At 39.0% G+C, this 26,592-nt stretch overlaps 2 protein-coding genes across 5 annotated transcripts in view; one reads left to right on the forward strand and one right to left on the reverse strand.

Annotated features, from left to right (window-relative positions):
- On the reverse strand, positions 1-22,928 carry usp10 (ubiquitin specific peptidase 10). 2 transcript variants are annotated; one of them, XM_066647157.1, is made up of 15 exons: positions 22,628-22,928; positions 15,477-15,545; positions 15,151-15,196; positions 14,789-14,848; positions 12,689-13,885; positions 10,159-10,250; positions 9,941-10,050; positions 9,684-9,742; positions 9,495-9,598; positions 9,063-9,162; positions 8,509-8,692; positions 6,698-6,863; positions 6,085-6,229; positions 4,717-4,782; positions 1-3,481 (listed from the first exon to the last, which is right to left on the reverse strand). In XM_066647157.1, the coding sequence occupies exons 1-15, from the start codon at positions 22,646-22,648 to the stop codon at positions 3,294-3,296; spliced, it is 2,607 nt and encodes an 868-aa protein (XP_066503254.1). In that variant the 5' UTR covers positions 22,649-22,928; the 3' UTR covers positions 1-3,293. The 2 variants fall into 2 exon arrangements, with proteins under 2 accessions (XP_066503254.1, XP_066503256.1); XM_066647159.1 differs by lacking the exon at positions 14,789-14,848.
- The window catches only part of marveld3 (MARVEL domain containing 3), a 6,721-nt gene continuing 2,365 nt past the window's right edge, over positions 22,237-26,592 (forward strand). The window contains exon 1 of one of the 3 annotated variants that reach the window (XM_066647162.1): positions 22,237-22,391. The gene's annotated coding sequence lies outside the window, so the exon portion shown is untranslated. The other 2 variants (XM_066647160.1, XM_066647161.1) reach the window with 2 other exon arrangements.

Consider the following 26,592-nt stretch of genomic DNA (forward strand, 5'->3'; position numbering starts at 1 on the left):
TATTCATGTTTGCTTTTGGTTACAGTGCACATTCCTCAAGTGAGGAGGCCCAGAAGAGAGGAACAGACTACATTGTTCAAATACAGTAGCCCCGTGTTTGAGAAGCACAGTCCTCGGACTAAACAGTAGAAACACCTCTTTGCCACAATATCTTTTATTTTTATTTGAAAAGTTGACCAAATAAAATAAAATAAAATTAAAAAAAAAAAAAAAAAAAGAAGCATAAGCTGAAGGCCAATGATTAGGGACAGCATATACTTTATATTTTCTCTTGATTTCCCAACATGTCAAGCTTTTTCAGCAGACAAGTGTTAGGAAGCAACAAATCAAACAGAAGAGACATCATTGAAGCTAAACGCAAGGATATTTCCCTAGCTTTTATACTCAGGAAAGAAGTCTCAGGGTTGAACTGGTACAACATAAAGCACCTTCCAACAACTCTTCTGTGCATGGTTCACAATCTCTATTCTTCAAAATTTTCAGTGTGTGTGTGTGTGTGGGGAGGGGGGGGGGGTAAACAAAAAAAAAATCAAGCATAAGACTCCAGTGCATTAGTTTTGACAAAACCATTTGGAACATGGGAGCCTTAACTGTGAATTTTAATAACCAACTTTAAAACGAGTAATGACTGAAAATGAATTCTGACCAAACCAAATCCTAAGGTCAGAAAAATCAAATGGTGTAATGAAGAAACCTAATAACTTTATTTCTTACATATTATGGTACAACAATCACGAGAGGCAACATTATATATATTTATATAGATATTCATATAGGCTCTGCATACTTTGGTTTCATTTTGGGGCACGTTTATCTTTATGCAGACGGTTAAACTAACCAAATTAAAATGCGTAAATAGAAGACAAAAGGGGTAGCCCTGAAATATAAATCTCTGGTGAAAAGAATCATGGCTGAGGGCTCGTATTTACACTAATAAAACAGAAACCAGTCTAGCACATGTGCATTGAGAAATCTGGCAATGCCAATTAGTGCAAAGGGAAAAAACATTTATAACAAGTCTGAGCAGAGAATTGTCGTCAAGTGACAGAGGGAACGTGAACACCCTGATTGGAGCCAAATGCATGCCCTGCTGATCTGACAGGTCCCCTGTCTGATTTAAAGGACATAATAAAATACCTCAGTACAAGGGACCTGCTCCAGAAAGCTACGGTACCTCGCTTTATTTACCAGCTAAGTTTGTGTGTGCATGTGTATAAACATGTTCAAACATTAAAGGTTTAAGTAACACTAATCAAAGATGTTCGAATACAGATCTCACAACCTCTCAGGAAAAATGTTCAAAGAGGAATATCTAGTGAAATTGTGGTTGCAGTTATTAAAGAACATAAACTTGTATCAGGCCCAGTGTGCTGCTACTGTGTGGAAACTTATGAATACCAAAGATGGGGTGGGGGCGTATAATGAAGCATAGGAGAATTTTATTCATTGTGCTTTATCTTGGGTCATATTTTTCAAATATCAATTCAGATGACATGAAAAGAAAGAAAATATTTTAAAAAAAAACAAGGGAAAAATTTAAATGGAAAAGTCAATACAATCAATGAATAAGACTGAAGGTATTAAAAAGGTGTCTAAAAGAAAAACAAACATGATTCTTGTGTGTGCGCCTGCGTTTGTCCATTCGAGGGGTTATCAGGTTGTGTAGCCATGCAGAAGCGGGGGTCCACTTCTAGGAACAGAAGCCATTCACTGAAAAGAAAGATGAAACATCCAGCAGATGACTCAGATTCATCATTTTTAAGGTTAAATCAGTACAGCTCCAAATACAGTACAGACAGGCTGACTGCACAGGACAGGCTGTCAGACAGACAGGACCTCAGACAACATAGTGTACCCATCCTAAGGCAGCCTCCTCCTCAAAAACAAGGAGACAGGAATGGCTGAGCTTGCAGTGTGACAAGGCAGGCACTGGACAACTGACCCCTATAAGAAACAAATATAGGCTAACAGGACCAATCAGGACTGAAGGTGATATTTGAGATGAGATGAAAGGGGGGAAAAAAATATAATAATAACCAACAAACCTCACTTGCCATTGGAATCTGGCCAACATGTATGTCTGTGTGTGTGTATGCATGTGTGAGGTATGCAAAAAGCCTAGCAAGCAGCACAAACTTTCCCCAGGCAGCTGAACAATGTTAACCCAGATTCAGATTGCTCCATAATCTATATTGAAACTTTTAAATATCTGCAAGTGTGCATTGCAGTGCACGATCGATGACTTTTATTGATCAATTTTATAGTGTACGTGCACAGAAGCTTTTTGTAAATCATTTTATGCCCTAAAGCGCATTAAAATTGTTAGATAATCAGTCTAATTCTACACCCAGAAACCACACCCAGGTTCTTGCAAACAAAGAAGCCGATTAAAGGTTTTTTTTTTTCCTTTTTTTTTTTTTTGTTTTGTTTTTTTTTGTCGTTTTTTTTCTGTTTCTCTCCACCGCAGCACCTCTTCCCCAACCTGGTATTGTTTCATCCAATGGCTCCAGTGTTAGCTCAGCTAGGCCTAAGACCGTCAAAATCATGAGGAATAGGGTACAGTGAGGTGGTGATTGCAGTTGGTGGAGTGGTGTCTTGCTTCAGGGGGTGTTCAGATAAAACTCGCACATTGCGATCTACACAATTATTGTTTGTTGTAGTATGCTGGTGCAGGGCCTCTAGTTTTACTCAAGTCAAGATTTTCATCTGGCTTTGCTGAACTGCTGCAATTTGTTCGGCCAAACAAATACCCCTTGCTAAAAGGCAAAACACTTTTTTTCCTCTCGCTACGCCATAAGAAATTAAACAAAAACAAAAGAAAAATAATGTCTTCTCTCCGGCAGTCCCTCAGTTTAAGCCTCGGCTAGCTGGAGGTTTTACTGTGCGCCAGTCCGAAACAAGGCTGCAAATATTGAAGTGTCAGCAGTCCATACTCTCTAGTGTGGAGGCTCCCCTCAAATTCTTCAGCATTCATCCCTACTGTCCCTATATATTTCCACACCCATGGTGTGTGGGGAGGCTGCATATGGAGGGAGGACTCCATCTCAAAAGTCTTTATATGTAGGAGTTTCCCCTCTTCTTCCAAAACAACAAAAGAGGTCAATGAAGAAAAAAACTTGTTGGAAAAGCTGGCTGTCTGGAAAAGCACGGGACAAGGAGTCGAGGGAGGCAGGAGGAAAAATCTCGCAAGAGAAAAAATTGGGCAGTGTTCCTGTTGAGGCGTGTATGCGTCTGTACGTGTGTGAGTGTTGTATTAGAGTGCGTGCATGTGAGTGTGTGAATGTGTGGGGTTTCTACAGCAGGTCGACGCGACGGTAGTACAGCAAGTAGGCAGTGCGCTCTGCAGTCTGCTTCACCACATGGTACTGGTTGATCACTTTCACTGCCTGATCATCAATGCGCAACCAGCCGTTCAGCCCAATGTGGAAGACATCTGTAGTGTAATGGCCGCCTGTGGCGCTGTTCCCATGGTGATAAACGACTGTAGAGAGAGACACAAAGGTCACATAAGTGAAGATGCAGACTAAAATGCTAATATTTTTATTTCCAACATGAACTGATCTGTGTGAATTCACCAAAGCAGCACACAATGAATATGTCCAACTTGTCTCCATATGTCCACAAACATGTATATTTAAAAAACACTCACCCTCCCCACATACACAACATACTAAACCTTGGGGGATTACACTAATCAGGATTTCTCAGTTTAGTCATGTAACTTAAGGGCAAAGAGCTGATGGACATTTCTGTCTTTGTAGTACACCCCTTTGGACATAAAAGTACCTGAAATGATGGTTTGACCAATTGAAGCAAGGGAACTTGGACACCAAAACATGACCAGGCAAGTCACTGATGGGGTCCATAATATGCTTAGTAGATCTTTTGGATACATTTTGACATTTGAGTCGCCAATCCACCTACCAACGTGTGTTTTGGGACTCTGGGAGGAAACCCATGCAGACACAGGGAGAACACACCAAACTCCTCATAGACAGTCACCTGGAGCGGGACTTGAACCCACAACCTCCAGGTCCCTGGAGCTGCATGACTGCGACACTACCTGCTACGCCACTGTGCCGCCCAGAATGACGTTATAATGTCATAATTATTTCAATTATTTACAACATGTTTTTCAAATGATCATACAGTTTTCAAAAAATGAACATAGTACACACAGGAGAGAGTGAAAGCGAGAGAGAGAGAAAAGCAGGATAGGGTTAGAAGATCAGAACCTCCCAGATTTAGGCTACAAAGGAGTAAAAGTATTCTTTGGAGTGATGGAGCTCTATCAAGGACAACTGGGTTTGACTTGGTGTGGTTGTGCACATCAAAATCAATGTGCTTCGTGCTGAGAATGGCCTTTTCCATATTAACTATAAACACCACCGATATCCTTTATGCATCAAAAAGTACTATTATTAATATCAGAGAGGGGCAACTGTCCCCAAGAATACCCAGTTCAAGTGAACAATATGATCTCCCCACCCACACACTTATTTGTTCAACCTAAAACCAAAATTCCCTCAAAAACATTGCCTTGAAAATCAAGAGTAGTATTATTTAAAATATATTTTTTTAATTGTCATTTCATCACAGGCAAAACAGTTTTCAATGCATTTTATGTACAAAGTCTAATTTTGGAATTTGGTAATTGACCATATTACAACACATTAAGGAATAAAATGTACAAGCACAATGGCACACCACACATACCTGCAAAGAGCCTGTAGGTTCTTTGGCCTTTCAATGTTTTGCTTCGCACTCCTGGTGAGAGGAGATCTGCAAAGAGACAAGAGGCACAAACCATCTCTGCAGCATATTACATGACTTCAAACACTAGTTGTAAACATCAGCGGGTCAAAGAATCTGAGAATAAACAAGTCATTAATAAGGGAAGAAATATTTGTAGCACTTGTTAAATTGAATCCAGATTACATGTTTTACTATTGTCTAAGTTGACCAGAATGCTGGCAGCTCTTCAGCGTTTTAACTAGAGTAAGATGTAGCCTACATTCAAGAGCGTAAAACTACACTTTTTTTGTTTTGTTTTTTCTTTTTGAAAGAGGTTTTTTCTAGGGTGTTTTTTTAAAGGGTTTTCATTGTTTATTTTGGGAGAGATTGCATTCTGTGGGAGCATTAAGCCTCTACGAGGATGCAAAGACAGTGGCTTGTGCTCAAACTAGGCAAAGGCACAAGATTTTTTTTGAGGTTTCAGAGAGGGCTGAGGGGTTTACAAGATTACAGGTTGGCTATAAATATTTCAGTTCTATATGGCAGAGGCTAGGTCTAAACTGAACAGGCAACTGTGGTAAAAGTAGCCGTAGACTGATGGTGTGTGAGGCTGTGAGCATTTGAGTGAGGAGGTGGATTGGAATTAAGTGAAGAACAGACATGAATTGCTGACTGGCAGATGGAGTGCTATCTCACTCCAAGTAAGCGCACGCACACACACACACACACACACACACACTAACAGAAGTGAAGACTCTGCTAGGTTTATATGACAAGATCTACTTTTGACATGACATGATTTTCCAATATTTACTTATTAAAAGTGTAAAAAAAACCTACAGGAAATCTCCATCTTACTGCCTTAAACTACGAATGAATTTAGAATTCTTTGTAGATTTTGCTGTCAAGTTTTTAAAATAAATAAATAGTCAATTTATGTACTGTGATTTACAATTATGTATAGGATGATTTTACATAGTGATGTGGCCTGGTGGTTAGGGAACATGGGCTTGTAACTGAAAGGTTGCCAGTTTGATCCCCAGAGCCGGCAGGTCATGACTGAAGTGTCCTTGAGCATGGCATCTAACACCCAAATGCTCCCCGGGCACCGTGACTATGGCTGCCCACATCTCCAGGTATGTGTGCTCACTGCCCCCTAGTGTTCACTAATGAGTGTGTAAATGTGTGTTTCACTGCACGGATTGGGTTAAAATGCAGAGAAAAATTCCTGGCCAATCAAGTGATTCTAATGTACAAACAAACTCAAATGTTTGAGAATCACTTCATTTAGTAAGTAACTATTTAGTAGCATTTGCTTTACAAATTACGTGGACCTGCAGACAGTCATACCTTTACTAATCTCCAGGTCAACAGGATAGTCAATGTTCTTGATCAGCTTCTGGCAGCCACCAGTCTTTTCAAAGACAAATCTCTTGAGGTGAAGCACTAGCACAGGAGGAAGCTCCTCTAGGGTCATCCTCCGGCTGATCTCAATCTGTAGTCAGGGAAAAGAGCGAAAGGAGATGGTAAAAGTGGTTAAATCACACTCCTTCAAATTCTAAATCCTCTCTTACTCATGAAAGAGTGAGAACAGCTTCACACAACACAGATAGTACATGCAGTGCTCTCGTGAAAAAAGAAGGGGCCTGGACAAAAATACCACACCACCTTCAAGATTACTGCTCAGTACCATACCAGAGGAGTGGATTTTGGTTGAAAGTTGCTGAGAGTGTAAAACTATCTAAGAAAAAGATACAATACAAATACAATATCTGGGCACTGCTAGAGATAAACACACAAACTAAACACTCAATACATCCATGCCTTGAGCTAAACAAGGACTTTTCTCCTTACAGAGTAGGATCAAGGACTTTTGAAGGTTTTAGAATACACATTTTAAAATGAATCTGAGGAAGATATGTTATATACTCTAAACTGCTGCAACAAGATTCAATGTACTGACCTCCTGCTTGGTTTTAGTGGTGTAGCCTTGAACAGACTCGCGTGCCACCATGGTCTCCAAGGCCTCCTGTACTGTGCGTATCTTTTCTGACTGAATGTCCAGCTGCAGGGTGAAGAATGGCTGCAGAGTGGCAGATTCCTTTGAACTCTGCTGGTACACCACAGACCTAAAAAAAAATTCACATTTTATATATATATATATATATATTATATATATATATATATATATATATATATATATATATATATATATATATATATATATATATATATATATATATATATATATATATATATATATTAGTGACATACAGATCATTTAAAATAAACACGGAACACCTTCACAATGATCTGGAATAAATACTTAATGAAAGATTTTAAATGGTTAAAAATAAATAAATAAACACATACAAATGTATTTTATTATTAAAATGTGTAAAAACAGTTAATACCTTTCAGTCTATATGTTTAAAATTATACAAACACACAAAATCACCCCATAGACAGCCATCTATTCCTTTGTAGCACCGGGCTTTGCTCTCAAACAAAAACTCTTAGGAGACATCACATTGAATTAAAGTTAAACTCAGGAAAGTGTTTTTTAAATTGCTTAGATAAAAAATAACTAAACTCAGCACATGCCTACAGGAACCTGAAGACTAGGCAAAATACATCACATTTGTCACAGTTAGACTTCTAAAGGACTGCTTTTATATTGAATTCAGCTCTTGCCCAGGTTACTCAAACATCATCCCTTTAGGCAGTTTTTCTCCAAATTCAGCCATGGAGCATGCCAAGCTCCAACCTCAAACACAACGTGAAAGGGTGTCATTTAAGCCTTTTCAACCGACAGGTTAAGGCTTTTTGTAAACCCGTGTGGCTGGCTGGGCAGCAGGGCTATGGGGTGAGAGCCAGAGAGGTAGTTCCACTGCAGTGAGTGAGAGAGAGTGAGGCAGCTGCTCCTGGCTCAGTATGTGATGGCTACAGGCAAGCAGCTCGAAGGCTGGATGCCATGCCAGGAGAGCAGACTGCAGTGAAGATGGCACAGGGACCATCTGGCTCTGCTACCTAAGGTTAAGGCAGAGAGCCAATAAAAAGAAAGGCTTGGCCCCTACAGGGAATAAAAATCTTGTGGAAAAAGGGCATAAATGGATAGTTAGTAAGTTTTATCTGTCAAAGTTGTCAGCTGTTCAGATATCGAGTGCTAAGAGGAGGGAGAAATTAAGGATGACCTGACATCTTTTCTGTTCTAAAAATCTCAACTGAAATTAAAACTATATGCTAGATACAAAATAAAACAAAAGTGAATAGGAATCCCATATTGCCCTCTACTTAGTGCATCACAACTTGAAATGCATTTTAAATTATTTTGTTCTGAGAAGCATATCCTTGGCCGAAAGAAACCAAGATTCAAGACAACAAAATGGAAAACGCTGACAATCACATTTAATACATTCTGGAAGCTAAGCTATTAAATAGAATGGGATATTTAAATGGTCATTTAAGGTTGAAAGGAAAATTTGAATTAAAAAGCATTTGGCTAAAAACAACCAATGTCATCTTCACAAATAGCTATAATTTGCATTTTGACTGTCATGTTATGTTATTCTCATCATTGTAAAGCATTAGCAGACCGAAGCAGGGATTATCCATTCTTTCACTCTTTCTGTGTTTTCTCTGTTGGTATCAGAGTTCTAGCACTCAAATCTCTAGTCATCTTGCAAGCATCCAAATTGGAAAGACAGGGGAAAAAAAAAGATTTAAATTAAGTTAAAGCTCACTTTTACAATAAAAACTTTCAGAGAAGCCTACCTTATGTGTCCACCAAATATGTCTGTGATAGGGGTGCGGATAAAATCAGCCTGCCGAGTGATCGAGGTCTTGTTCCTGGGTCCCACCTGCTCCCACTCGTCCTCGCTGCCCTCCTCTCCTTCCCTCTCAGCAGGGTCTTCCTCAGGTAAAGGTTGAGAGCCTGGCCCATTGGGTGTGCACACTTCTGCTTAGAAACAATCAAATAACCATGTTCAAGTTCAACAGACTGAGAACAAAGTCTAATGTTCAAATTGCAAGCCTCAAGCAAAGCATTAATCAATGCTAAATCTGAACTGGCTATCTGAACAGTTCACATTCATGTATGTGCCATGTATCTCTCTGAAAAATGTGTCCCAGAAACTGTATCCCATCCCAAATAGGCCCCTAACACCCATGTACTTCACTTCAGATTTAAAGCAACAGAGCTTTATATAATATATCTTTATAGAGTAATATAATGTATGTCTGGAATTCAGCATACTAAAAACAATTTAAATATTATTATTGGTGGACCACAAATTCTGAAGAAATAATAGGGGGGGGGGGACCCTCACTCTCTTCCTGTGGAGAGATAAGCTTCTTCAGTGCCAGCATTTCCTCATGCAGTCCATTCAGGGTGAAGCCGAGATACTCCTCTGCATCTTCCTGTCTACCCTGCAGATACAAAAAAAACAAGGTAATTTAAAAAAAAAGGATGGGGATTAATTAGTCACTACCCACTGATGTGAATTGTAAAGCCATGTCTGAATTAGCAGGCCTCCCATAATGTGTTACAGCAGCTGTGTCAGCAGCTTAATATGCTCTGATTTCACTTCATTAAAAGGGCACTGATTTAGTAAATACAGCTGTCTCAAACATTTACAAACATTTCTTCCTGTACAGTTAAAAACTGTGAAATAATTCTCAGACCAATTATAAATACAAAGAACAAAAAGTATTCCTTCTTACATTTCATGAATGTCAGAGATCAGAAAAAAATCCCTTACCTTCTCAGAAAGGCTGGATTTAATGAACGTGAGGAGTTTGTAAATATATGTGGGCTCAAAGGGAACGCCTGGTCTTATATCTTTAATTATCTTTTCTCCTGCAGCTGTGAAAAACAACCAGAGATCAATATTAATAATAATCACTACAACAATTATTGAAAATGTCCTTGCCACAGAATAGAGGCTTACCTTGCTGTTTTGCTTTAGAAGGAACCGGCATGTTGCTGAATTCATTAACAAGCCGAACACTGGAAAAGCCAAAAACATTTGCAATGTAAAACCATATAATAAGCCAACCATAAAAATTTGGTCATCCTGACTTTCTTCAAATACAACGCCCCCCCCCCCCCCCCCCCCCCCCTCTTGTCAAAGAAGCATGTAGTGGAGGCAAATTAGTTTTTATAACTATTAAAAAAAAAAAAAGACAAATAAGGCAAGTCACTCACAAGTTATCCATTATTGGGGTTGAGGTGCAGGGTCGCTGTGTCTCGCTGAAAATGGGAATAGACTTCATCAGGTGATACATTGGGGGACACGCAATCAGTGCCTGTAGGGTCTTTCACTTAAGAGTCAAGGAAAAAGCCAGCAACAAAGTAAAACAAACACCCAATGACAATACTACATATCAGTGCTTCCAAAGAACAAAAAAAAGAATTAAGGATACAGCATTGATATAGCACCAGTTTCCCTTGTTGATCAGTCCTCTTGGCTGTAAAGACACTGGTTTGTGTATCAACTTCACATTCTCGATAAGCTCTGACAGAAAACCAGAAAAAAGATTATGCAAAATATGTTGTCTCTCTTCAGAAAAAGAGAACATAATTTCTGAGATGTCCCATTAGTCTCTGCGGGCATCAAATAACTAACAAACTTGAGGCTTGTGCAGGTAGACAGAGGAGGACACTGTACCACGCCTAGGAAGGGAAGCTGTGATAGGAGCACAGTTCCCAAGGAAACGTGGAATAAAATGAATAGAATACAGTTTCTAACAATTCTCTCTTCTTCTCTAACTCCCAAAGAGATGTCAGAAACAAAAGAAAAAGCAAAAAAATGAACCTTTTTTGCACCTATGTTTGCTCAAACTAGAGAAAACTACATATGCACATTTGCGCTTCTGTTTAAAAAAATTGGAGGGAAATTATTTGTGCACTTGGAAAACCATCACAAGAATTCCTTAAGATCAGAACAAGCTCTTTTCACATTAGAACAGACATGCTCTTCTATCACCATGGGTATGCTGAAAGGAAGTGTTTTAAGCCGCAAGAAACAAAACTAACATCTTATCTAACATTGTGCTCTTATGACACCAAGATCACTTCAGTTAATACTCCAAATTACAGTCATTAAAAAAAATGGGAGAGAACCACTTATGCAGTGCCAGCAACAAAAAGATACTACTCGGCATCAGCTTGATATTTTGCTCTAAAGCGATCAAAGCTGAGATGTTGAGGCAATGTATGTACGACAACAGACCATAATGTCTCCAGATGCATGTACAGTGGGTACTACTTATTATAGGACCATACCGTCATGTGTTTCTATGCTAAACCTGATGTTCTTACAGCCCTTAAATATTGTAAGCCAGTATTGAGTCCACATTTCCTTTTCTCACTGTGTCCGGTCTTTACTCGTCTGAAATATTTCTTTCCAATTAGCCTTAATAACCAGTGGTTTTGTTATTTCTAATGTTGATCAGTACCAACCCTGTGAGATCTCAACATATCATGCATATAAAAACTCTTACTTTCAAGTGACCTACTCTCAAGTTATTAAGATTTCTTTCCTCAATCATATTTAACAATTCAAAAATATCCTTCTGGGTTTCAAATGACTGGAATTGTGTTAGAAAATTAATATATATATATATATATATATATATAAAAAGGGTCTAATTATGGGTCTGTATTATTCCATGCACAAGTGTTACATTTTCTATCATGGTGGCTTCTCACTTAAAGAACCACCACATAACATGGTGAAGAATTAAAGGGCAATATTTTGTTATATTATTATCAACATGCAAATGAACAAACAAATGTTTGTTCAGCATACTCAATTTCCTCAGTTTATTCCCATTCACCCAACTGAGCCTCTGGTCTCCTGCTTGGTCCCTGTTGTGCCTTTTACACTGAAGATTAGTGTGATCCCCATGGGGAGAATCTCTGTTAGTGACTGGACTTTAGTTAGCCCCAACATATAGATGGTTCATAGAGATAAACTATCAAAATATGTTAAGGCCATTAAAAACAGTGCTATTAAAGCAACTAAAAATATTTAGCGGTGTTAAACTTAGTTTATTAATTCGTTAATCTTGGCACCTCCACACAAGTTGCAAAGGGAGATAATGTGTCAGTAAAAATTCTCAGCTACTTAACAATGTGTCATTGCATTTGAAAATGTTTGACAACTTGCAGTACACTGACCCCATCTGCTGTTCAAGTTAAAAAACACACCTTATATCTTAACATAACAGTGTGTTTAAATGAAACAGGAGGATATTCCACAAAGCAGGATGTCTGTTTAGCCAGAATATATAAATGCAAAATCAAGCCTGTCCAATCCAAAAAGAACTAAGTCATGTTCCTATTGGACAATCCTCAACATTGGGCTGATATTATCCAAGTAACAGAGAAATCGTGCCTTGTGGCATAGCCACCAGACCTTTTCTCAGTTTACTAATGAGGTGAACACACTCCTAGAGAACTTTTACTCAGTATGAGTGCACAATTATTTGGTTTTAAGTGAACCCAGTGTTTGGGAGCAGAAGGATCTGCCTCTTGCAGAAAGAACAATGATCGTCTGCTGCCATCCCATGGCCAGCGGAACACATAGCACAATTTTTTTTAATGCACGTGTGTGTTAATATATGAACAGGTAAATAAAGCAATTGACCAAGTTTGTGCAAAATTTCCAATTGCATCAATTAGACAAAGACCGTGTGGACATTGTTTAGACACATACTGTTGATTTTTTGATACTAAAAGGTTTAACATCAACAGTCAAACTAACTGACAACTAGTTACTTAAGGAAAAAAAGAACATTTTAAAATTTGTGATAAAACAGACTGTATTGTCATGCATGAATAGACTAATATTTGGTTATGGTTTTTGTTCTGACAAGTTTCTTAGACTAGCCAAGAACTTAGGCTATTGAATGTATGACTGCTTTTCATACACTTGTGTATATACCATACCTGCCAGTTTGGGAGCCACTGGATCCTCGGATACAGGAACAGGGCCCTGCCGCACTTCACAGACTTTTTCAGGCTGCTCAGATGCAGCCGGGGAAACTGCCACAACAGTGGGCACATTTTTCACCTCCACATAGGCCTGAGGGCCTCCAGGAAGAGGCCTGGAATTGTGGAAGAGGCTGGCCCAGGATTTTGGTGGGTTGGTCACAGAAACCGTGGCTGCAGCAGCTGAAGACACCTGCTCAGCCACAGGCTGGGGCTCAGAGTCTGAGGGGATAAGGACCAAAGCAACCTCAGTTGTCTCAGATGAATCTGGGTGTCTGTCTGTCATTCCATCGGCAGGAGCTGCTTCCGGCAGCCCATTAGCCTGGCCTGAGCCCTCGGGCTGTCCCTCGTCAGTAGTAGCAGTAGCAAGTGCAGTGGTAGCCACAGCAGCAGCAGGAGTGGGAGAGGTTGGGCAGGGGCTGTGCCCTCCACTGCCCTGCAGTTCGGGGCTCTCTACAACAAGGGGTTCAGTATGCTGCTCTGCAGTCCTGGGCCCCTCCACCAGCCCACAACTCTGAGAGGAGGAAGAGGAAGACGACAAAGCTGCAGCATTATCATCTAACAAAGTGGCAGCTCCGCTTGTCAAGTCAAAAGAAGATTCATCAGGGCTTTCACAAGTCCTCTGATTGGGGGATGGGGCAGCCAGAACAGTGGAAGGGGTGGATGTGACAGCAGAGGCAGGAGTCAAGTCGGCTCCCAGCAGTGCCTCGCCAACCATGTCCTCTGAAGCTGGAACACTGAGGGCATGTCCATTTACTAGCACTGTGCCTGCCACTCCATCCACAGCCCCACCACTGCTGTTGCTGGAGCCCTCTAGATAGTTGTAGTATCCAGGCGGTCGTTTTTTCTTTTTTTTCCGCTCCCTTTGGCCCAGGGTGCTAGAGACTCCATCCAGGTCAGAGCCGACCTGCTGGCTGTCCAAAGCTGAAGCCTCAGAGTCGGCGCAGTCCACCGAATTGAAGTCTGCACCATCTGGAATGTCTGTGTCAGGTGTTGCAGTAGGGAGAGACTTTTGAGTTGATTGGCAGCTCAGGATGAACTCCGGAGCCTGGGGATTCAGGGTGCTTGAAACTTTGTACAAAGGGTTTTTCATGGACACTGGCTCAGAACTCATCACCTCATCCACACCAAACTCAATGTGCTGGTAGTCTTCTCCTGCAGATGGCACATCAAATTTGGCAAATGTTGATTAGAACTACAGCTTCATGTACACAGGTAAAGGGCTTGTGGATCAATCGCAATTATAAAAATCATCAAAAGTTTTCAAATATATAGATTATACTAATCCAACTAATGTATTAACAAAACAATAAAAAAAAACATATATTAAAAAAATTATAACAAATGTAATCATGTACATCAAACCATATTCCAGATGATTAATATTCATTTACCCATTACCCCAAAGCTAAGATCAGCTGCTGTGCAAAGATGTGAAGCAGCAAAAGACAGTTTGAAATTAATCTAAAAAAAGTGTTAATGATTAAAGTAAAAACTATTCAGAGAAAAAAAAATCCAACTGTAAATACAAAACCAAAAACTTCAAGCCACCAAAAAAATCATGAAGGGGAAAAAAGGAAAGATTACTGAGTTGTGTTTTGATTAAAACGCCCATTATTTGCCATGTTCTCTGTTAGTAATTATTTAACAAGGTTCATTCAATGAGAGCAGGGAGGACAGTCATTTAGGGAAAATATCTCTGACAAAACAATGTTATTTTAAAATGGTTTACATTAGAACTGCCGTAATACCCAGTTCTCTTCCAACCCATTTTGTAAGTTAGCTGTATTAGCAGGGAATGTCCAAGAAGTGTGAAAATCATCATCATCATCATAAATTCTTACATCAACTCCAAGCCTGCTGTGCAGATGCAATTGTCAGAAAGAAATGTGTTGGCATCTAAGCATGCAAAGCTTCACAGATTATAAAACAGGCAGAAATAAGAGGGAAGGGTTTGAGGTTGATAAAAGGCAAAGTTTAGAAAGCAATCTGTATTTCCGGCTGAAGTTCTGCAGCGAAAAGAGGAATAAGACACTGTTCGTCGGACCCACAACTCACCGCAAACCTGCCGTCTCATTGATTCCGTAACGTAAGGCACAGCAGGAGGGCAGTAACCTCCTAAATAATTAATACAAATCAGGGTAAATATCAACAGTATTGAGATGCCACTGCAATTTTTTCTTATTTCCTTGGCACTTTGTGGTTCGGAATCAAGTTCAAATCAGGACAGAAAAGTAGGGTATTCTTTAACGTTCCACTGACTGTGATGCGAGAGACCCAGGCTCTGAAGACAGGATCTTGACAATAATTAAAGGTGCTGAATAATCTCAAATAAATATGAGATGTGTGGGATTTTATTAGTCAGCTGGGAGATCCCCACTCTGATGTCATAATTTACAGGAATTATGTGAAAATCTTACCTGAGTTATGACTGACACAGGAGACTTTATCATTGAAGGGGGGAAGCTGTTAATTTAGGGGGGAAAGTGAAAAAATGCATCAGTTTAACATCAATTAACCCAATACTCAAGTAGTTTAGATGACAAATTTTATAACATGCACTTAGAATTTTAATTAGAATTACACTGAATATTTTAAAAGTCAGCACAGTAAATTCAAATTAGCTTGAAGTATGCCATTGTGGAAATGGGCTCTAGGAAGAGCAACATTACATTAAAAAATGTATTTATAAAATTAAAAACAAGTTTTTACAAGCTTCACGTGTAAGCTTTTTTCCTTAATTTACCTCAACATAACAGCGAGGAGTCACAAAGAACTGATTGAATTCATCTGGGCTGAACTCCCCAAAGATGTACTGTGAATATAAAGAGAGAAGGATTCTAGTTTAATAATCAGCAATAAATATATTTTCATATCACAATTTCAAACAAATAATTTGGACAACTGAAGTTGAAGAGTAATATTGTAAATTTATCTTAAAAATATAAAAAGCTGTTTAGCAGATGCTGTATTTGTTAAGACCTTAGTTATTATACTAACTGTAAATCTATAAGAAAAACCTGGAAATCTACCAATAGATTTTATTTTGCGACAAAACATGCAAAACGTGTAAGAAAGAAACGTCATAGAGAGAAGTTCAGAGCCACAAGGCTTAATGTACAGGTGCTCAAAGTTTGTGTGCCACAGTTATCATCTGGCAAAAGACAAAAAAGGAATAAAGTGTGTGTGGTGTGGGACAATTGCAGAAAATGGAAATATAAGTGCAGTTAAAGGTGACATCAAAGCTGTCATTTTGATTTTATCAGTTTGGTTGAAAGTTCAGGTCAAGCTGAAAATTGATGAGTCATGTAACATTAGCATTTCAATATGGCTTACACATGTCCTACTTTGCAGGGTACAGATCAGAAGAACTTGACTAAGTCACTTTGGCCAATGTGTAACAATGTGATTCAAAGTGTTTCATTGCCTGCAAGTTGACATGCAGGCTCAAATCTAGACAAAGTATAGGAAAACATCAACACACCTACATTTTACCTCCTGAAACACATTTAATTTCTAGAGTCTGCTATTTAAACACTGACTCATAACTGGTTGACCCTGTAACAGACTTGCCCTTGCTGTTCTCTTCAGGAAGATCCATCTGTGGGAAAACCTATCGATAACGTTACGTCACCCGAGGGAGGCTCAAAGACTTGGCACAGCAGAATACTCTTAATAAATTGAGAGAGAAGTACATTTGTTTTAACAGCTGTACAGAGATTGCCAGATGTTTTGTGATGTTTCTGGCTTAACATATTTCACATGTTGTGCCCGGGCACACACTGTTCCAGGTTCTGTCTGAGAAAGATTATGGTCATGAAGACTAAAGAGTGACAAAACATGTCACTACAGTTCACGTTCGAAAATCCTATTGGTTCAGAGATTAACCCTAGGTATCCAAGGCCCACAAAAGTTTCCCTCAACATTTGATTTACAAGGTTAGTAAATGAAATACTAAACATTAGCCACCGTTATAGCTTAACTAATATAATCCTCATTTGTTTATGTCTAAAAATGTTCCAACCCGCTTGACATCCATAAAAGGCTTAAAAATGTCCATGTGCCACAAATAAAAGCATTGGTCAGTTTTTTTTGGTTTGTTTCTCATATATATCTTTGGCTGCACAACTATCTAAAACGTGAGAAGCCAAATTTAACAATACAATGTGCCTGATACTTTGCTTCTCACATTAACAATTAAGCTGTTAACGCCAGGCCTTTCCAACCTTTGCCCGTCTGAGTATGATGACCCCTCGCCCCTGCAGCTAACCTGCTTTCCCCCAGCAGGCTATAATTAACTTAATCCCAACAGCACTAACAGTGTAACAAAGTCTCTTGTGCACCCAGACCACACTTTGGTAACACAATCCTTTCAGAACTACTCCATTAACTTGAGTTACTCACAGGAAATCTGCAATTAATAAAGATAAAATACTCACATTTGGATCAAACTAGTTGTTAGAATAACAACATCTAAGATTACCTACATGGGGAAAACGTTTATTAGAAGGATATGCTTAGCTTCTTTTTAAGTAAAAACTTAAATGTGTTCTGTGAATGTGGAGATAACTCGTTTCTCATTCAACTCAGGCCACATAAAGGGAGCCACAGAAAAAAAGAAAGTGCAGCTCAAGCATATATAACTCTTTGCAACAGTCCACTGCTGAAATGGCACTACAAGTGACAAACAGTGAGCTGTAATCCGATGGCCTCTGGGTGGCTAATACAATCACAACAGAAAGAATGTCCCTTTACCCCTTTCTGCAGGCGTGCCACACGTACCACACTAAGCTTCCCCTCGCTGGTCATTTGGAGAGGGGATTACCACAAATTAGCCATCTGTATTATTTCAACATGCTGTGGAGACGACAGACTCACACACATACGTATTAGTGAATGAGAGACAAAACCCTGGGCATGGTACACACAATTTTGCACATCAAGAGAACCTTAGCATTTTGCTCAAAAACAGCATAACTGAGTCATCCAGTAAAACAGCACGTAGAAGTAGAAAGTCTGCAAAGCCCCTTTGGTTGCAAACTGAATATTATTTTCACTTTACATGGAACACATTTCACCAAGAAATATATTTACATATAATGTGTTCTTCAGTAAGTGCAAAAGGAGGAATTTTAAAAACATACACACTACCAAAAAGAGCCAAAATCTTTTAAGGCAATGGGAAAAGCGGAGAGAAAGCGGTGGATCCACTGGAATTTCAGGTTGTGACACAATCATAACTAGTGATCTAAGCTGCTGCCATAAACAACCCCTTTCAACAGCCTTAAATACATGTCTCTAAGCATGCTCTTGCCAGATAGGTCTCAAAGAGTCCCAATGTGTATTACAGTATTAATTATTAGCATAAAGTGTTAAACTTTAACAAGGATTCATTTGGCATTTTTACTGTTTCAAACCATTTGGCCACAGTTTAAGGGCAATGCTGACGTGTTTATTAATTACACCGATTTCTCCCCATTTGTGTAACATAATTGTGAGACAAAAACCAGCATATGTATTAACTGTAATTGCATAGCAATAAAAATAAGTTGCAAAAATAAGATTGTATGTTGTAAAACGGTTCAGTTTTCTGGTTTATTTAAAGTGAAACCACAATGCTATCATTTATCAGTACTGTCACACGTCACTATTTATTAACAATTCAAAGGACCTGAAACACACTTACTAGTGTCAAGACAGCTTCAATCATCACTTAAATAGTATATGATTTAATATCTGTCCTCCTCTGCATGCCACACTTAGGGGGAGGTGTTAGCGGGCATGACGAATTCAGACTGCTGCTGCCACACCCGTTAAAGTAAAACTTCCTTTTTAAGTTTGCTTCTTCATTCTAGCATTCCTACAGTCAACCCCTCACACTCATGTTGAAACAACCTAGCATTGCTCCATTTCTAGTAGAAACAGTTTGTCATCTGAAACTCTCAAACTGTTAACAGAGACATAAACCAGCTCAAGATAGAGTTGATGTGTAAGACTAACAGCAAAAGAATCTGTCAGGCAGAAATCAAACGCATTACAAGCATTCACTAGAGTAAGGCAGACACTATTGTTTATATAAATGTGAAAGTACATGGACATCATGAATTTTGCTCCAAATGGTGGCTCCTTTTGGCTAAGCATTCTGTATACAGTGGTCAGTTTAAAAAAAAAAAGAGACTACAAGAGCCCAACAATCCTGTTCTGAACAAGCAATCTGTGAAAACAGTAGCTTTTTTTTTTGTCCGAATCAATGCATGCTGTCTGGTATATTAGTTTATGTTTATGATGGGTCATAATTGCGTTAGCAAAGGCAAAACTACCCTGACACTTTAGCTTAAGATAAAGCTAGAGGGTCAGAAATGTTATTAGCCAGTAAAGGAGACATTTGGCTTCAATATAAAACCTCCCTTGACAGTGTGCAATGTATTTCTCACATGGGTCACCTATAAACTGAATATATTCTGCCTTAAATAAAAAGTAAATTATGAACATTTCACACAAGTGTGAAATATCAATATGTATACAAACACTATACAATAGCAATTCAGTGCATGTGAAATGCTAGAAACAGTCACGTCTGTTAATCTTCAAGACAAGATTATCATTTCATGTATAAATCTGAAAACTCAGTCTAAAATGATTGAGTAGGAAGCAAAACCACTCCTAACTTTGCTATCAAGTACACATCTAAAATGATATCTGCAAGTCTTGGCAGTAGTAGTAAACAAGCTGCCAAGTGTGCTGATTATGAAGGAATAACACCTTATGTTGCCATTATGTAGGAGTCATTGTGGCTGTCTGAGTGTGAGAGAAGAGGGGCAAAGATGATGCTACTTACACATTAATATTCTAAACACCGTACACACTTTATCAGTTCCACTTACCATACAAATGCACTTAGTTGTTCTGGAATTTAAATAAATTGCTTTTCATCTTCTGCACTGCATACGTTACTAGCTTCATTTCATCCTTTTCTTCAAATGGTCAGTGCCCGCACAGGACCACCAAAGTCATTTTTTTACTTGCCAGATTATTCTCAGCCCTGCAGTGAGATTAATGTGGTGATGGTGGTGTTTATGTGTGGCTCTAGTATGAGTGGGTCTGACACAGCAAGTCCTGCTTGAGTTCTTGAACTGGACACTGTATTAGACACACCTTTGTGGGTACACCCTATAGATTCAAAAACTGTTGTGGCACAGTTTGTATTATTTATCCTCTTAACATCAGTGGTACTGTCTCAGCCACTAATACCAATGCACCACACACTAAAAGCTCATTTATGCTCAGTGTTAAATACGGATATGGATGGAGTTTTCTGTCCATGCATTAATTTCATACGTCATTTGCAGGTTTTCTGAAAACTTACCAATGAGGATGAGACAGAGCAATACCAATAGACAACGTGCAACGTGCGAATGGTGATGCAAATTGCTCCGCCTCACTCACAGGCACACTGTGCTTGTTGTCATGCCTGATGTGCAGGGCTATCTGGCAAGGCAAGTTATCGAAAGTCCCCCAGGGACAGTATTGAAAATGACATTCATCATCAATTTCCCTCGTTGGTAAGACAAGTGAATGAAATTCTCCATCCAAATGTCACGCAGTATTTATTGGCCTCACAGAACACCACTGTCTAGAATGCTGCCTTTTTCGTTGTTTTTAAAATTAAAATGCAGAACTACAAGTTCCTCCACCGTCGTCATGTTTGATTTTTACTCCAAACTGCCCTCTGCTGGATGTGTTGCTCAACAACCATGTCAATAGAGCTGATGCAAAGTATGTGGGTAGCAACTGTTATATTGCTTGACATTAGTGTCATTACAGCACAGGGAATGATCCACCATTTAAATAATATCAGAGGATCTCTGAGGGTCACATGTGGCTCCTGAGCATTGAAGAACATGGTTAAAGGGGGCTAACAAATCAGGCAGAGCAACAGAAGGAGAACAGGTTGTAGTTGCGGAACTACAATGTGCACTAATAAAGTAAATTGGAGCTTATACACAGGACAATAAATAATTTGAGACTTTCTTGGGCCAGGCAGGGCAATTCTAATCCTACACATTTACTAAACAGGACCCATTATCATATTCTGACATCAACTAGTTTGTGCTTCCTGTGAACTGTCTTTACAAGATGACTGAAACAAATAATAGCTTTGTTTTAAACTTTGCAAGATGCACGAGTTAGACATCAACTTTCTGGTCAGCAATTTTAAACAAATTTCTTAGCCTCCCCACACGAATCCAAAGCCCTGATTATAAACCAGGAGACAGCATTGTTTTTGCTGAATATAGAACAGAACCCTCAGACAGCTAGGATTAGAAACACTTCCCAGGTGAGCACAAAGAATATTCAATGCTAAAAGCTGACTTCTGTGTTCAGTTAAAGCCACAATCCGCATTGTGAACATGTGACAAATCAAGCCGGCAGTTAAAAGGGTTTTAAACCGACAGTAGATTAATGAATGTGATATAAAACCGTTCCCTATGGAAAGGAGAGCTAGGAACGAGGTTAGCAAAACTTGCTAATATCAGAGCATGGGCGATTTTAAAGCAGTACCAAAGTTTAAGTTGTTAGACCACAGCATAAAGACGACTTTTAAACTTAACATCAGTAGTGTTGAGAATTAGGAAAAAAAGTGTGGGACCAGGTTTTTACGATACATTAATGCAAGTAAATATAGAGTCGACCTCTCTGAATCGAGTGAATCGAGCCTGCGATTCATAAATTCGGTAGTCAAACCAGAGCTGTATTAACGTCACTGATCAGACAGTGACAGTCCAAACACACACACACACACACACACATTATCTAGGTAAGGGGAAAAAGTTGTAATGTAGTATCTGGAACAAAATCTACCTTATATTACAAACTATGTTTCCAGTGCCAAAGCGTGATCAAGCATACAGGAGAATCAAGGTCCACTTCAGCCAACTACAATAATTCTGCTTGTATCAAGGCCCTAACTTTCCATGTCAAAATAAATTACTACAACAGCATACGTTCAATTATTTAATTAAATATTAGCTGTAGCATGTTTCTGTAAAATGTTATATCAAATTCCAAATTGAGTTGAACTAAAGTTTGGAGTCGACTCCTTAATTTCAGTCATTTAGGAACTTAAATCGACTCCTAAATTTGTGGATTTGAAAACCCCAGTGTCAAATACGCTCCGAGGAGCGCTTTTGAATGAAATCGCTAAAACGAGGATGAGCCCGCCCCCAATCAACAGGCCCAGTACACTGTCAAGTCATTAACATTAGCTTCTACCACCTGCCCAGCAGCATGCACTGCTTCACAAATATGGAAAGCTGCTAATATTGGGAGCTCGTTAGGGTGCAGCCCTATAAAATGCAGTGTGTTCATTTTGGAGGGTTGCTTACGGTTTAACCCTGTGTGATAAAGCTGCAGGAGGCGAGTCGCAGTCACATTGCCTAGTCACATTAGCGAGGTTAGCAGGGATCTATGCTAGCGGCCGTTAACTGAAGCACACCGTCAGGGGCGGGCCTACTAATACAGGGCCAAACTTACTTTAAACTGAACTCGAAATAATATATTTCAGCCGTGAGAGACGCGAGCTACACGTTTCTTCACCAGCTCCAGGAGCCCAGCTGTAAGAATGTCAGAGAGAGCCCAGGCCCGCTGCTTCGAGGGTGGTGTGAGTAAGCAATAGGCTGTGGGCCTGCACCACGCTGTGGAGGGCTGCGTGTTTCAATGAGCTTTCAGCACAAGCACGAGCAAGTTTACTTACATTTCTACAACAACACACGCCCTCCAAACACAGCGCGCACACACAACAAGGCTCCCACCACCGCCCCCCTGAGCTACACATTTACAGTTGCAGGCGCTAACGGGTGCACTTTAGTAGAGTTCTCGTCTGAGGCTAAGTGCTACCTGGCTGCTGTGTGAAGCCATGCTCGCTCCCGGTCAGATTCGTCTCTCTCCAAGCACACGACGGATATTCTCTCCGGGCCGAAGTTGTCTCGCGGTCGCAGGGCTTTCTCAGGCTCTCGCCTACTGCCTCAATTCTGTCATTCTCTCGGTCGCTGTTCTCTCTGCTCTCTCAGAGGGTTTGTGTAGGTTTGTCTTTGCCGACGCTCTCAGAGACACGCTGCTTCACCCGCCGTCGCCGCCATCTTTGTCTCGCCTGCCTGCCTGCCTCCCCCTTCGCGCTCTCTCTCCCCCTCTCTGTCACAGACACACACGTTGTCGTTCACGTCCGGGGCAGAATGGGTCAGGCACATTTAAAGACCCCTCTAGTGAATACAAAGTGTTTTACCTTGTGCATATGTCCACTTTGTGTTTTATACGCTATCGTGAACAAAACCTGTCAACGCAATGAATGGGCATTTCAGTTTTGATGATGTCGTTTTCCAAAACCAGTCACAAACGGGCAGATTCAGGCAACAAGGGTTTCTTACGTTACACACCTAAGGAGCCAATCCATTAACTGGATGATGGAGCTTTCAAATCAAGAGCAAGGGCCAGTAACTGCTATGTTCAGGTGCTCAGCAGAAGATTGTATTCCAGGTGGTTAGGTAGTAAACACAACTTCACTCCTTTTGGGTGCTTTGCTGAAGATCAACATGCTGTAAACAAAATGCCCCAAAAAAGTGATGTATCATTAAATAACCGCTAAGGCGTTTTGTAATAACAAATCTGATCATAATATTTAGATGCAACACAGAAAAAGTGTCATTTTCTCCAGTGGGAAATCAATATATGTCCCATCTCGTAAAAACTCAGTTATCATCAGGAATCCTGAGTTTACCACTGGTATATACGGCTTTGTGAGCTGTCTGGATGCAATTCACAAGTTGGTGGTGTTTCCCACTTTCTGACATCTTTCAAACTCGACATTACTGTCACGAATAAAAGCAAAAGTGTAGAGTTAATTCTAATCCACTTTCAAGGCATAAAGGGATCAATATTCTTGGAAATAAATTGTCATTTTGATGAACAGACATCATTTTATCTTAATAATAACTAACCAGGGTGGGGTCTTAACATTTCTGTATATTATCAGCTCTGTAGCTGCAACATTTAAGTAAAAGCAAATCATTCAAATCCCTTTTAGCAACTGACAAAAATTTTACTCAGTCATTACATAAACTGCTGTTTTCCAACCTTCTCTTTCAGCTGGAAAGCCTACATTTCTTTGCTCATTGGGTCTAATGGGTTCTTTTTGTTACTCATACTTCTTTAACATAAATAAAAATTAGATTTAATTGTTCTCAAAAACAATCTGGTTTTAAAACATCCTCAAAAAAACGTAAGTGGGAATGGGTGGGACTAAACGTCTGTTACATGTAAATGTATGGGGTTCATGTACCTGTTTCAGTTTGCTGCTTATAACATAATGCCAAGGACAGAGAAACATAAATGGCATAACATTGGGGCATAGAGTGGCTTTTATACTCTTGGGTAGCCAATTAAAATAGTATTGTCACCAGAGCCTGTTGCAGCTGTATTCATACAGGATGCACTGTCACATTTATATTTCAAAAGGACATTTCAGTTTGGATATTCTTTCCCAGATTTGACCTGATATCAAACAAAGCATTTGTTATTGTTATTTGTTGTTGTTAACGCAGTTTTGCAGATTGTGTCAAAGCTTTCAAATGAGAAAATAGCACATTCTTGATACGAATATGTCACTTATAAATGCAATGGAAACCAGACCCATACAGCATATATATATATATGTATGTGGCAGAAGCTTTAGGCCAGAAAACAGTGAACCAGACTTTACTACTGGAGGATGAAAGATACATTTTGAAACTATAACAATGTTTACATACTACACCAAAGTTTTTGCTTTCTAATAAAATGAAGACTATTTCATTTTCTACATTAATCAAATATTAATTAGATTTTCTATATTAATCAAAAATAAAATGTCCTTGTCTCCTTATAATTTTGACTACATAAAGCAAAATATCTCTAAACTGCATAACATAAATGAATACTGTACATATTCAGTTTGAGTTGTGTGTGGCGAAATAGGTACATACTACATTATAAACCCTTTAAAAAGTGGAATTAAATCTTCCATAAAACAGTATCTTTAATTTACCAGCTTTGTGAAATACCAACCAGGTCTGTCATCCATAAACCAGAAAAGGCACAGTGTACAGTACATAAAAAGATTTTAAAGATGTATTTTTTATTATATATATATATATATATTTGATATCATATATTTATATAACAGTCATACATAATGCTTTAAAATATGTTGATGTATCCTAGTTGTAGTTGTGATTGCATGATTGTAGCAAGAGACAATGTGATTCAAGTCTGAAGGCATACAATTTTAAATTCATCAGGAAAAATGAAATTCTGAAATAATCATAACATACATTTCATAAAATCAATTACATTATTCTCATGTTTTAAATGTAAAACATTATTATGGAGGGTTATAACATGTAATAAAGCTATGCACACCCATCTCCCTCCTGGGCTGATGAGAAGACTCTATGGAAAAGTGAAGTGTACCTTACACAAAATATAATTATGAGGTAGCAAAGTACAATTTTCATCTAGATTATAGCACAGGCAGTGTTTATATTCAAAGATGGACAATAACTAGTCACAGTTACACAAGCAAAGTTACACAATATTAATAGATGCTGGTTGTTTTGTGCTTTATAAATACATTCCAAGGTCATTTTGAATTCCATAACAAAAAAGTGTCATTTTTGAAAATGACAAAAATAAAAATACATTTGCGGTGACGTGTGTATCTTCCTTAGCTATATGTCGGGAAAAAAACTGAAATTAAAGAATCCGTTAAAGAAACCGTTGAGAATATGGAATGGGTGTGAAATAGCTGCTAAAGACGGTAACGAGAAACATATCCTCCATAGGGAAGAGTCGGATGTGATCCAGCTCCACCCTCATTCTGTTTTCATTGGATTAGACTAAAACTGGCTCAGCCCAGTACAACCTAAACCTGCCCCTAACCCTAACCTCCCGGGGAGAAGGAGCTGGATGTGATCCGACTCCACCCAGTGGATTTCTGGTTCTGCAGTGAGGAGTATTTGAGGTGTACGGACTCAGGTAAAGAGGAGGAGTCTCCGATTAACAAAAATAAAGAGGAAGAGATTAATGGAGATCAAAACTAGCAACACTTCAGTTTGAGCAGATTTCCTATCAGGTGGGTATTACTTGGTCGTGCTAAAGTGCGCCAAACGACGACAGAGTGTCCTCGATTTCTTCAGGTTCGATAACTCGTGCTGGGGTTTCCGTAGACTGAAAAATGTATCCGAGTTTACGAGCCACTTAGCAATTAGCTTCAGCTTCATACAACACAGACTTTTAAAGGAGGTTCCGTCGACAATTCATTTGGTCTTAAATATTATGTATAGAACGTAATTCACATTGGTTATTGTAAAATGCCCCCTACTACTGAAATTTAAGAGTTCTCAAAAACAATCTGGTTTTAAAACTTCCTCAAAAAAGGTAAGTGTGAATTTTCACAATGTTTCACATTAAAGCACAGCATCTAAAGAAAACATTTTGTTTGTACTCCTATTATACCATAAACAACATTACATATACAATTATATCTAAAGGTTTATAGACACCCCTATAAACAATGAATGCAGCTACAGGGACATGCCTGAACACAGGTTGTTGTATTCTGGATTTTAATTAATATTTCTTCACAGAAAACATGTAATGATTGTGGAGTAGCTGCCCATGATTTTTTATTTATTTATTTTTACACGTGTGCCTTGCTCTGACATTTTGAGACAAAATCTGAAAATAGAGAATTGGGTGCAAAACTATACTATTTAATCTCGTCATTAGTGATAGGTATAGTAAAAATGAAATGGGATTTTAATTAATGA

The sequence above is a fragment of the Hoplias malabaricus genome, chromosome 16 (assembly GCF_029633855.1).
Source record: "Hoplias malabaricus isolate fHopMal1 chromosome 16, fHopMal1.hap1, whole genome shotgun sequence".
NCBI classification, from domain to species: Eukaryota; Metazoa; Chordata; class Actinopteri; order Characiformes; family Erythrinidae; genus Hoplias; species Hoplias malabaricus.